This window comes from Pinus tabuliformis, chromosome J, assembly GCF_031772625.1.
Source record: "Pinus tabuliformis cultivar Carrire ecotype Pingquan chromosome J, CPIR1, whole genome shotgun sequence".
NCBI lineage: Eukaryota > Viridiplantae > Streptophyta > Pinopsida > Pinales > Pinaceae > Pinus > Pinus tabuliformis.
The window spans coordinates 805,693,013-805,707,676 of NC_142295.1; the positions used below are offsets into that span (position 1 = coordinate 805,693,013).

Below are 14,664 nucleotides of genomic sequence, written 5' to 3' on the forward strand. Positions count from 1 at the left end.
CAATAGGTTTCTTCACTTTTCCTCTAACCAAATCTAGGACTTTGTTTTTTCAAGAATGGGATCAATTATTTTCTTCCATGACCTGTAATTTGATGCTCCTTCTAATTTGTTCTCTCCCTTTATTGTGTTAGACATTGTCCTTGAAGGTAGTAAGTTTCTTTCCTTGTAAGATCTCCTTATATGATCCCTTGTTGAACCTTTTGAGGTTTCTTAGACTCCTTTCAGTGGATCTTCAAACTGCCTTTTTCCTTCTGCACCTTAGCTCTAATACCATGTTAGAAAATCGGAAAGGCAGAAACATTTTCTTTATATAGAGAATTACTTGTGATTATTTTATCTTTATGCTTTTCTTTTATGTTTTGGTTCATCAAACAATTACCAAAACAATAGCATAAAGATCATAACACCAAATATATGTGGATAGTCAGGACAAAACCCTTAACTAGGGGAAAACCCAATCAACAACTCTTCCTTCTTGAGGTAATCCAAGACTCTTGACCTAGACACAGACTTCATCCACACCAAGTCAACCCTTTCTTCCTTCTTGCAAATGATGTCCCTTCAGCAGCAACTTTGACCTTGCTACAACAACTTTGACCCAGCAACTGGCAGCAACAGCGGCAATTTCGACTTGACCAAAGACACTTCAGTCTCCTAGAGGAATCCACATGAGAGAGAGAGATAACCCAAAATTTCAATTTTCTCTTTTTCGTCCTCTTTCTCCAACTTCGCACTCCTTTGACCTTCCTTTCTTAATTCGCACTTTTCGAGCTCTTTCTTTTGGATATCAAACTTGTGTGAGTGAGTGAGTCAAATGAATTCGAACTGCTCCAATATATAGGCTTCTGGTGAGGTCGAATTACCCAGTTTGACGCCGATTTGGTGTGGAGGGGACAAATAGCCTATTTGACTCAATATTAATTCTTTTTACATGATTCGAAAGCCCAAGAATGGTCTCTTTTAATGGACAATGACTCTAATGACTCTGAATAAATCCTAAAAGTCCTCAATGGGGACTTTGACCTAAAACATGATGACCCAAGCATGAAACCCATGCTTTAATAAGTCATAATAATAATAAAAATATATTTTCATTATTTTGATAAATACATTTCATTGTGACTCAAATACATTTAATGAAGATCGAACCTAGTTACATTATTCAACAAAAAAACAAATATTAGTTTGCTACCCCTCACATTACATAAGGGTAACCCTAGTGATTTTCATCATAGGATATGATTTGCAATATGCTACCAATTAGAGTTGTTAAGTTTTTTATGCCTTTCTCGGTTGAGTTGGTGTTTTGGGTTAAAGGAGATTCACTTATCCTTGTTAGATCATCATGCTTGGCTTATGGTTTTGTGGCACCTCTCATATTTGCATGCCTTTGATTGACAAATCACCCTCTTGGTATAAATTTTATTATCATGGAGCATCTTGCCTCATCATGGCGGTTGGACGTATGGTATGTTGTCATCATCTTAGCACTTTGACAACCTATTCTACATGGGGATCGCACACATACTTGGGAGAGTTCCTAGCACATAAACCATTTTTTACATTGTTCTAGAATGATTTATTGTTCTAATTGATATGGCATTGATGTGGTTAGAGTTCCCTATAGAAGCGCCCTAGCTTCCCTCGGGGGATTTTTCACACATTACACTTTATTATGGAATGGACTATGACCCTTTATGGAGAACTCACCCTAGACACATACATCAAGGATGATTGTTGTATTTACTATTTAGTAATGGGTTTGGCTCTTGTTTGACTAAAGCAAGGCCTACCTCTTGAGCACCCTATCTCATCTTAGTACTATTCAGGGTGGTTCGTTATGATTCTTCTATCAAGAGTGCACACCTTGTTGGCACAAGTATGGAGGCATCATCACATGTTTATCATTATTTTATTGGTAGATGATGGGGTTTAACATTGTTCTTCGAGTTGGATGAGCTCTAAATGAAATGGACTGTGACAAATGACATTATTATATGGATTGTTGACTTGTCATCACCTTGGATACCAAATGAAGGGTTATTTTATGGTTATCATCATGTGACATCTTCCTTTTAGAGCAACATGTGCCATACCAAGCATGCATTCCACACTTTTCATGGTATTTGAAGTGACAGCCTAACCTTGGTGGCCACACATGTAGTTTGAGTGAGTTACGTTGCACACTTATGGAGATATTCTTATGTATCAAGCTCTCTTGGAGACGTTCAAGGAGGTCATTGAATTTTTACTTGGTCTTCTTACTATTTTTGGCACATGTAAGACGGCACATTGGGTGGTGTGTTATCTTATCAAAGAAATTTTTTGAAAAAGTTCCCCTATTGTTGCTAGATCAATTCCGTTAGATGCAAAGTGGTTATGGCATTCTCGAAAATTGGTTATAATAAAAAAAATTGATAAATATTAATGGGTTACAACAATTTCAATTTTCATTTTCAAATCCTTCACCGCATTTTGACAAAACATGCCACATCAAGAACCACGCCATTAATATTTACTTACTTCCTTTGTTGATTGATGAACATATAGAATCTTATCTCGTGATCAACCACCCACCCACTCATTAGAGGATGCATCCCACCTTCTTGTGTCATTCTTGGAGAGTGTTGCATAGCGAATTGCATTGTCTTATTACTATAGACTTATATCATGGAATTGGTTACATGAAAGCATCATTATATCGTTTTGCTTACATATTTTATCGTTTCTTCTTGGCGACAAGCATGGATCTCAACAAATCATTTCCATTTTTAATAGGGACGATGTTGAAAAGGATATTTTATTGTTAATACTCGGAGAACTAACGTATTTAAGAAGACAAATACTTATTTATTGTTGAGGAGATAGAACTAACACATATGTAAGGGTTTATGGATGGCTAGATTTCATAGGATCTCCCTACTGAACTTTTGTTGAAGATCTTGAAGGCAATGCAAGCTATGAATTTCTCCTAGGATGTACAACGTGTCTTTTGTACTCATTTTGCTAAATAAGGGTGAAATATATGTTATCAATGTGTTAATGAGGGGCTAGAACTTAGGTAACAAAATTACTCATTAAGAATATTTTGCCTTTGCTAGTAGGACATTTAGATGTGATTCTATCTCTTTCAAATCCTTTGTCTATATTGCTTGAAAATGACATATGTGTCTTCTTTCTTAAGTCCAATGAGCTACAACTTCCAATTTCCATTCGTCGGAACACCCTATATACATTTTTTGTTGAGCATGGTGGATGTACTATCAATGTATACACACCATTCCTTCCTTTCTTAGCCATAAACCATAAGAAGAGTTATTCAACTCGATTTTAACTTCTATATGTTCACTAGATGTTTTGAACTTTTGCAATTTCCATCACATTAGCTCAATGAACAATTTGATCCAGAAGTTTTGATCCCAAAAAGAGCTCCATATGAATTTTTCAACCAAGCTATTATGAATTTCAACAAGCACCTTTGAAGTAGGGCTTCAAGTAGTAATAAAGGAAGAGAGACAACACAAGGAGAACCATAAAAAATGACAGGAGAGTAACAAAAAAATGGACAAAGTTAAAGTCAACTTGGCAAAGATAAAGGTTTTGTTACTGCAAAACCTAGCCAGCCTTGGAGAGGAGCACCCTACAAGGCTATCACTAGACTAAGTGACAGCAACAGGGTGATGACCCATTGTCACCATAGCCAAAACCCCCCGCTCTTTATGGATTTTCACAAATAAGAGTCCTGATATGTATATTGGTCACCTAGTGGGTATTCTAAGAAGGTGCAAGGTGACAAAGAGGCCTCCAAGAGAAAGACACATCTTAGGTACAAGGTTGCAAGAGGAGGCAATTCACTTTCCTTGAAAGAGGCCAAATTATAGCAACACAAGAGCTAGGGTTTAATTGATTGGTTGAGAGTTGGGATGTCCAAATGCCAAGGTATAGAGAAAGGGTTTCCCACAATGTGTTTCAGCAAGGATATGGCACATGAAACCCTCAAATAAGCCCCCAAGTTGAAGGTATAACCAAACTAGGGTTTACCCAAGGGAAACAACTAAGGCAACGGAAATTATGGATGAAACTGAAGTAAATGTCCACCAAAAGGAGTGATTTTGTAGAAACCACTATCCCCTTGATGTTTAGACCAATGTTGCAGGAAACGCCCCCCCCCCCGCGGATCAAAAGCTGAAAAATGTGGTTCCTGCCATTTCGGAACCTTACGGCCCGATCCGCATTTCAGTTTTTCCGAAACCAGTTTCAGTTTTTTCTGATCCGCGTTTCAGTTTTTCGGATCCGTATTTGGGTTTTTTAGAAACGCGTTTCGGTTTTTTGTGAAATGCATTTCGTACGGAGATAATTGAGCAACTATATGCTTACCACTGGTCCATTTCGGAGCATGCAAGCAATTAGCGATTCCAGGATGATGATGATCTAGTTGAGATGTCACGCCCATCTAGTCCCTTGGTTCCTAGGTTCCATGGTCCTGAAAGTTGTATTTTACTTTATAATAAAAAGCTTTCTAACTCTCACACGTCATCTCATCCAGAAATACAGTTGATCTCATAAATTTGAGTATGAATTGCAATACAAAAATAACAGGAAGAAGGAGAACAGAGAACCAAGGCAACTCCAATTCATCATTAAATATGATAAACGAACAATCTCATGCTAAAGCATACAAGAATCCAGTTTAAAAATGTTCTCAATTTTCTTCAATCTAAATGCAATCTTCAGGCATTTTATTCTTATATTTTGCATGTCTCTCGGACCACACAGTCAGTAATGGAGAAATTCCTCTCTAAAGAAACCTCTCTTTTATAGACAAAATTTATTGATTTGTGAGTCAAGGTAACCTGGCTAAATGGTTCAAAATTTCAATTCCCACATACAACAAATATCTAAGATTAAATAAGAGATTCGTCTAAAAACTGATTTTATAAAAGCTTCACAGGGTAGCAGAAATGCATAAATAACTAAAAATAAAAATATGTACATCTGCACCAAATAGATATCACTTCAAAACAGAAATAAGCCACAGCAAAGAAGTAATAAACACATATAGAAAGTTACCTTCCAGTCCTTGGAGAGTCCTATTGCTGTCTTTCCATATGCTATGGAAAAGTTCAGCATCTTTGCCTTCCTTCTTTCTGTGGCATAAAGATCCTGCACAAAAACCTCTTTGAACATAAACAGGATTCCTTTTTGAAAAACAACTGTATGTAAATGAGATGATACAAAACTCCAGAAGTCCAAAGAATTTGCTACTACAAAAGCCTCAAATAAAAATAATCGTTTAAAGATTTTCACACCATACAAAGTCTTAAGCACTATGTGCAATTTGAAACCTCGGAGATCTAGATTTACAATTGCCAAAATAGGCAGACTACTAGGTTAAGCGCACAAGAACCATATGTAAATTCTCACCTGCAAGTTCACTATTGAACAGAAAAATACAAAACACTATCATAAACAATGCAACTCCATAAAAATTTATGCAAGCATAAGCATTTTATCATTTTGAGCGAATTCACCAAAACCCACCCCCCAGAGCTCATATTGAAACTAGATTAAAATATATATTGAAAGGAAAAGGACAAGCAAAGACACATGTCCAATAAGAATAAGGTTAACTCTTTTCTTCCAATTTCAACTAAAAATTCAAAAGATATGCTCCAAGAAAACTTCCTTCACATACAACAAGAAAAATGAGAAATAACAAATAAGCACTGGTATTTACTATTTTCAGAACGATATGTAGTGGACATTATCAATGATGAAGGTAGAACCACTAGATTTACACTTTGTTCTATTTGATTAGTATAAATTTTGTGTTTAACTGTGCCAACAAATGAATCCCATGTAGAAATTTCAGACTTTCGACAATTTAGAAATTCCACTTCTTAACGAGAGATTTTCCAGATCTTAACCCTATGAATTTTCAGCCTTATGACTATCATGAAATATAAATAAAACAACAGCAACACCAACCCATATTTGACCTCTTAAAAACAGCAATCCATTAGGAAATTTAAAAGAAAATATACCTAAGTATGCCTATAAGTTTCAGCCCTCTGGGGCAATCTTATCATCCCTAAAACAGATCTGAAAATCACTTATCACGGCTATAGATACAGTAGCAATTCTGCCTTGTCTTCTTCAATATAAATGTATAATCACTTGAACCAATTCAACCTTAACTTATGTCGAATCAGCAGGACATAAGTGCTGAAAGTTACAACATTATGAAGAAATAGATCACTGAAAATCAAATGTGCAAATAGATGAGTATTTGACAGCTGGAAACTTCCTTAATACGGATAAAGATGAACTTATCACAATGCTAGTACAATTCTCTAGCTCACCAAAGCCCTAGCTAGGAAAAGCAATGAAGAAACCTAGCTCACACAAAAGAGATCCAACAGGCTAGCATCACACAAGCATCTCCTCCAAGGTAAGATGTTCCTTCTTCTTCTTCACTTCAACAAATACAACCTTTGGTTCATCTCAAAACCCTCATAATGTCCAAGTCTCCAAGGCATGAAACCCTAATTCCAGTATTACAAATACTCCAAGAAACCGTAGTGACTACAAGAAAAGAGATATAATGACCCGAACAAGATCCAAGAGAGAGGAAGACTACTTTGACCCTCTTAGTCACATCTCTAACAAAAACGTGATAAGAATGATGATGATAGAAAGACCATAATCTCCATCATTTAGTTCACGAGAGTAAACCTTAGTATTTCAAAAGAAGAAGCTGCCAACAATGACATCCCATTTCCCTTTCATAACTTCCCCTAGGGTTTCCTCTTGGAACCTTCTAATTTCCCCCAAAAACAACAGTTCAAACTATAGAATATAAAGATGATGATGAGAAATAAATCTTGCCATCCTCCGCATATGAGAGGTAAGCAAGGCCAACAATTCATATGTGGGCCTGCTAACCCCAGTTAGTTCCACTATAATTGGGAGTCAACAACCAGCCCACACCATTTGGCTAGATGACCTAGACACAGAGAGCAGACCAATCAAGTTACCATCTAAGTACGTTGCAGACTAATGCAGTGATTTTTCTTAGTGCAGGGCACAAGACATGACACGAGAGACTTTTCAGGTTGGAAGAGATAAAGCAATTGCATGGCACATGCATTGATACAAGGCGCATCTTCATCACTTCAGGATTCTAGTGATATACGCGCATGTGACATGCAAGCACTTTCAGTTTCAGTTGAGTTTTCACGAATGCATTATGTTGCATGGCGATTCTAACACCATATTCGGATTCCTTCAAAATTTTGAACAAAATGGTGGTCTTGCATGCGACATGCATGAACTTTCCATTTGTTCGCATTTTCAGGTATGGCTCCATATGGCTCGCATGCAACATGCATGCGACACGCAACAAGCTCCAACAGTTTTGAGACACATGCATGAGTCTAGGATAATGCATTCATATTTTGACAGCACCAGTGGACTCTCCATGAAATTCTGAGTCCAATGAGTGTGTATGTGTATATAAGATATATATATATATATATATATATATATATATATATATATATGAATGATAGTTCAAGATTGCATGCATGAGTGCAATGTTCCACCGAGTTTTCGGGACAAGGAAATGCGGGAGCGAGGATACGCACAAGAGGGACATATATAAGCAACTCCAAAATTTACGGAAATTTTGGGGAAAAGTGGGACATCATACTCATAAAAATGATAAAATTATTAAAAATTTAATTTATAAAAATAAATAATAAAATCCCAACAATATGTCAATAACTAAATTAGTAAATAGTAAATCTTAATAATTATGAAATGTACATCTAAATATGATCATCATTTCGTAGGGAGGAAGGATGGAGATACGAAACCCTCTACGGACAGCACTTGATACGGGCTAGGGTTACCTGCAAAACCTGCACTGACAGAGTCTACTCTTTTTCCTGTACCGCCTTGGATGGACCTTGCTGCCGTTTTTCTCTTGATGCCTGTCGCTAGATTTCGTTCTCCCTCCATTGCAGCCCTTTTCTATCCCGTGATCTTGTCGTGAATTTGGTTGTTTCCTTACTCCACAACTCGGTTCCGCATCAACGACAAAGGTCTACTACTCTCGGTGGCAGCTGACTCATCGTTTTCGGTAAATAGTTATGGAGTTGGACGTGGTTGACTACACAGATGACCCTATCGCTGATGTCTCCATTTGGACAACCCACCCCTCGATCTCGGACGGAATGTTCCCTCTCAGCAGCGAATTGTCGGATGTCATTGCACCTCTGCCATCGATTTCAAGTCCCTTCTGCCCGGTCGTTACCCTACCTGAGGAACCCCCCTCCTGGCCGGTTACCGCCACCCCTCCCCCTTCACCGGCATCCCTACAGTTTCTGGCTCGTTGCATAGGCCCTGACCTCACCTCGGGCTCCTCGGGTTACCCACCACATCCTTCGTCCGTTGTTTCACACTTCCCTACATCTTCCCCTTCCGGTGAACCCTCGGTTCTTCCTCATGATACTCCCCTCGTTACATTTCATACAACTCCCCTCTCTAGCTGCTATACAGGCATCCCCTCGAATCTGGGAGCTAACCCTTCTGTGTCTAGATTAAATCCACCAAACCCTCATCTGAACCCTCTCCACAGTCGCCCACATTCGGACAGCAATGACAAGGGCCACAGGTTGGGGAAGAAGCAAAAGTGCGTTAAGCCCAAATCACAGGACGTTGCACTTCGACTGGGTGAAGATATCCAGTGGGGTCAAACCATGGATACTGTCGACAGAGTCTTGGTAGGTACGGTTCGTGGGAGGAGCTATATTGTGGCAAGGCTTAAACAATGGACAGCGGAAATTTGGGGGCATCATATGGCAGAACTACCCTTCGTACAAACCTTCATCCAGGGATGGTTTTCCCTACGCTTTGCCAGAGCTGAACACACCAATTGGGTCATATCTTCCTTCTGGCACATTGAACAAGCCCTCATTCTACTCTGTCAATGGAACCCTCTTTTCGACCCCGAGCGAGAACAATTGGGCGCTGGACCACTGTGGGTTAGATTACCGAGGCTACCCCTCCATTTTTGGTCTGAGGATATCTTCAGGCGCATTGGAAACGCCCTGGGCACCTACCTGGAGCATGATAAATCATATCTAACCACAAGCATCATGGCATATGCAAGGATTCTAGTCCATCTTGACACCAGGGATGGGCTGCAGGAACAAATCACTTTGCTATGGAGACATTTCTCACGGGTTTAGATCCTCGATTATGAGGGGGTCCCTTTTAGATGCAGGCGATGCCACAAGGTGGGTCACTTATTCAAGGACTGTCCCCTGAATGGAAAAGCAAGGGCAGAGGACAAGGGTAAAACGATCCCTTCCAAGGTTACCATGGATGTTGAGCACCACACCTCCTCTGAAGCAGCAGCGACAGCAGCAGTCAAGGAAACACCGAAGAAGCGCGGCAAAGCTCCCTATCAACCTCCCTCTCCTCCATTGACCAAGGCTAGGGCGACTGCACTTACTTCGGGTATGCCCATCTCTAATTCTTGTACTTTGAATTTCTCTACTTCTTCATGTTTTATTGCATCATCCATTGTTGATTATCAGGGCTCTACATTTTCATCCCCTCCCTATATCATTGGCCTGCTCCCTGCAACCCCCCCCCCTCCCACTTTCTCTTGCACCCCCCCCCCATCTTTTTCGAAACCGACCCTGTCTGCCCGATCCACAGACTCTGATCAAGGGTCTCTCACTCATAATTACCCACTTCGCTCGCTCTCTAGATCTCTGCCCCTCAATTCTATTGACATTGGTTTGATAACCCCCTCCATCCCTCTTAAACCTCCCTATCCAAAGCCAAGCAACAGGCAGGGGAAGAGGTTGTCTCGGGCCAACAGCGTGCTATTGACCAAGTTCTTAGAGCACAGAACACCCTGGAACCATCTCCTCCATGAAGCTGCTCTCCTTTGATTGTCGAGGGTTAGCTAGCCCTGAGAAAAAACTAGCTTTTCGTAGGCTTCTAAGTACTGAGGTGGTAGATGTCATACTCCTTCAGGAAACCCTGGGTCTAGCTGAGGTTATAACACACCTTCTAGAATCCATGTTACCTGGTTGGACGTTCCATGCCCTTGATGTTAATGGATGCTCTGGTGGTATTGCATTGGGGTTCAATTCAAGGACTATCAAACTTTGTAATATTTGGGGAGGTATCAGACACATCGGGGCGGACATCTACTCATTTGAACTTGGCTCCGACATCAGACTCCTCAATTTTTATGGGCCATGTCAAAATCGTGGAGATTTCTAGGAGCATTTACTGAATTCTAATCCTTGGAGGAGATCTAAATTTCTCAATTGGATACTTCGAATCTTGGGGTCATCATGCCCATATTGACTCTCTATCTGCCTTCTTTGAGAACATCTTGGAGGACCACAGTCTCATTGATATTCCATCTCCAAGAATACAACCTACATGGAGGAACAGAAGAACTGGGACGATAGGCTTGCTAGAAAACTAGATTGCTTTCTCATCAAAGAGCGACTGCTGAGCACGGGCTATAACTACAGACAATGGGTTGGATCAGGGGGTTTATCTAACCACTCGTCGATATACCTTGAAATCAAAGGAGGTTTAAACAAGCCCAAAGCTCCATTCAAGTTCAACTCAACATGGTTGAAAGATGCAGCCTATATAAATATGGTAACAAATTATTGGAGGACACACCCTCCTGCTGCCAGTGGGAATATAGCTGAAGGTTTCGCTCATAATCTAAGGGAGCTTAAAAGATTAACAAAAAGTTGGACACAAAACAAGAGATTGTTGGTTGAACAAACCCTAAGGGACACTGAAGTTGAGATAGCTGCAATGGAAGAGGAGCAAGGGAGAGGACACACAACTCCTGATCAGAAGGAGAAGCTAACAACCTTAGTAGCACAAAGAAGCCAAATTTTAAAGGATAGGGAAGAAACTTGGAGGCTGAGAAGCAAAGCCATTTGGCTGCTCAATGGAGATGATAACACAAAATTCTTCCACAAATATGCAAAATTGCGAAAAGCCATCAACACCATTTGGCATCTGACAAATGAGCAGGGGATTAGAGTAAATACTTTCCCACAATTAGCCACCCTAGCCACATCTCACTACAAGCAACTATACAAAGCTCCTCCCAATGCTACATTGGTCGAAATCATCAGAGTGGCACAACTATTTCCTCGGTTCATGGATCAGGAGGATGTAATGGATCTCAACAAGGAGGTCACTATGGGCGAGCTTGAGGCTACTTTGAAATAGTTCAAGCGAGGTAAGAGCCCAGGCCCAGATGGATGGCCAGTGGAATTCTATATCGCTTTCTTTGAACTTTTGGGGGTTGATCTGCTTAAGGTCATTGAAGACTACCGAATCTCTAGGAGGATGAATGAGGCCTTCAACTCCACATTCATAGCACTTATCCCTAAATCTGATAATCCTTCCTCTCATGATGACTTCCGTCCCATCTCCCTCTACAACTGCATATATAAAATCATTTCCAAGATCATTGCTAATCACCTTCGCCCCATCTTATCCTCCCACATTTCCTCAGAACAGTTCGCATTCCTCCACAACCGACAAATACATGAAGCTGTTGGAACTGCACAAGAAGTGATGCACTCTATATAGACGAAGAAATTGAAAGGTATGATCCTCAAGGTAGACCTCTCCAAAGCTTTTGATCGTGCAAGTTGGTTATACATCAGAATGCTCTTAACACACCTTGGCTTTCCCATAGAATTTATTCAATGGATCATGTGTTGCATAACAAACATATCTTTCAGTGTACTTATTAATGGATCGGCATCACCCTTCTTTCACTCAGAAAGAGGTCTCAAGCAGGGATGCCCTTTGTCTCCTTTATTGTTTTTGCTTATCATGGAGGGGTTTAGCAGACTTATAAGGGAAGAACACAGTATGGGTAGGCTACAGGGAATCAAGATCACTGACAGATGCATACTGACAAATTTACTCTTTGTTGATGATATATTGATTTTTTCTCAACGGTGGCACTGGGGATTTGACAAACCTACAGAACACTATGGCAATATTTCGAACTGCTATAGGTATGGAAATCAATAACACAAAATCCACACTAACAGCTTCAGGGTGCACTCCACATGAGATACAGTTTGCACTCCATAGATTTCCATTCACTCTTTTGCAAATGGAGGATGGTCTCAGGTACTTGGGGTACAGACTGAAACCACTTGGATACAAGATAGCAGATTGGACATGGTTAATCTCCAAGCTAGAAAGAAGACTCAATATCTGGCACCATAAGTACCTCTCTAGAGCAGGTCAACTAGTTCTCATAAAAGTTGTACTTGAAGCTACCCCTATATATTGGATGTCACTAGCATGGATCCCCCAGGGTATACTGTCAAGAATACAAAACCTCTGTTGCAGATTCCTTTGGAAAGGCAAACAAGCCGGGAAAATTTTTTCCCGAGCCAAATGGGAATCGCTCACTCTACCTAAGAAATGGGGAGGATGGGGAATCAAAAGGCTGGATGATTTCTCAACTGCTCTGGCAGCCAAATTAGGATGGCATCTGATTACCACCAACAGCTTATGGACAAGAGTGACTTATTCGAAATATATATCTCCCCTCAATCTGATGGACTGGATCCGCCGACCAAGTTGGAATAAGACTGGGATCTCGATCATATGGAAAGCAGTGATAAACTCCATGCCAATTATCCGCGATGGGATCACGTGGAAAATCCAATCAAGTACATCAGTCTGCATTGGATTAGATCCCTGGATTGGTTGTGGTAACACTCACAGACTTCCACAAGACCTTTTGCTACATCTCACCAATTCAAGCATCTCTCATATCAGTCACATAGCAGACCTGGAGCACACCACTATATTCCATCAAGCATGGAAATCTGCTCGGAGCTTGCATATCCCTCAAAATTGGCACCAACGATGGGAGGAGTATATAGTTGCTCTGACATAATCGCACACTAGAGTTACTGAGGGGGAGGACGAGATCATCTAGGCACATGCAAAAAATGGCTTATACTCCCCTAAGGAGGGATACCTATGTATTATTGACGCCCATCAACCCCCGACTGTTGAACACTGGTGGAAACACCTGTGGAAATTAAAGGCACCTCCCAGAACCAGATTATTCATGTGGACAGTTTTGAGAAATAAGGCACCCACGGGAGACAATCTAAAGAAGGGAGCGTTGCATAGACCATCCTGGTGCTGCATTTGCAAAAACAGTTCTGAAACTATTGATCATCTATTCCTTACTTGTCCGATCATTGTGGACCTCTGGAACTCCACCCTTTTGGCCATCAACTCCCACTGCACATGGCAGGGCAGGACTGTGCTAGATGCTTGGATCGCATGGTGGACCACAGCGACCCCGATCAAAGCTAGGAACCTTCCCCTTCTCATTTGTTGGGTGATCTGGATCGCTCGTAACCGCTGCATCTTTCAGGAAATCATTCCCCATTGGCCATCCATTATCACCTGCATTTTGGTTGACTATAACTCCATCCCTGAAGATGATAATATTCCACCCCCTAGGAACATTGTCCCCGAGGACATTAACTGAGAACAACCCTCGACATACTTCGATGGCTCAGCACAGGAAGCTGGGTGTGGGGGGGGGAGGGGAGGGTGCTATACTATACCTTACAGACTCTCATTATTATAAAATACAAATGGGCCTAGGCAGGGGTACCAACAATTATGTAGAGTTGATCACTCTAAAACATCTCATACATTTTGCTTTGGAAAAACATTGCAGGAATATTCAAATTTTTGGGGATTCAAAAATTGTATGCAATTGGATAAACAATACAACTAATTGCTCTGCATACTCTTTGAGACCTATTCGGGAAGAGATGCATAGACTCATTGCACAATTTGACCACTTTCTTTGTCGCCATATCTACAGGGAATGGAACCAAACTACTGATCAACATTCCAAGGAAGTTGCGAACCCGCCTCGTGGCACATGGTTGATCCTGGAGCAGAGGGACGGTGTAGATTACCAGTATTATCATCGTCCATACATGGATTATATAGCATAACTAGCTCAGAAGGAACCTGTCTTTTTTCACATGTTTATAGTTCTGTGCTTTAAGTTATCAGTTGTACATACATGACAGACATAAGTACTCCCTGCATGGAGTCTTTTTTGATCTCTATTATGAATAGTATAGAAGATATATCCTCCCTGCGTGGAGAACATAGATCTATTTTTGATACTTTCTTTCTTGATAGGCAATAGCCTCACATACAGCATATGTGGAATGCATCTACAATATGTAATTTTCCTTTATTAATGAAAATTACAATTTTTCCAAGGGGATAAAAAAATCATCAATGTAAATTTAAAATTAAATTACTAAATTGAATCCATCATTTGACATTATGCAATGTTCCATCTAAATTCATCATTTGGCAATGAGAATTAATATTATGGATGGTACATCCAAATTAAATTCATCATTTAACAATTGAAATTACGCAATGCACATCGAAAAATAAATCCATCATGCGACAATGACATTATATTGAAGTCTAAAATAGCCATAGAATAATACTAAACTAAAAGTAAACATACAAAGCAATGAAATACTAGTACATTTCTCAAAAAGTACTAAAAAAATA

The 14,664-nt window shown here is 40.2% G+C and overlaps 1 protein-coding gene across 1 annotated transcript in view; it reads right to left on the minus strand.

Moving 5' to 3' along the window:
* The window catches only part of LOC149229157 (DNA polymerase I B, chloroplastic/mitochondrial-like), a 195,531-nt gene that overhangs the window by 23,844 nt on the left and 157,023 nt on the right, over window positions 1-14,664 (minus strand). The window contains exon 9 of the mRNA XM_089378507.1: window positions 5,071-5,163. Within this exon, the coding sequence (XP_089234633.1) occupies window positions 5,071-5,163 (93 nt within the window). The remainder of the gene's footprint in view (window positions 1-5,070; window positions 5,164-14,664) is intronic.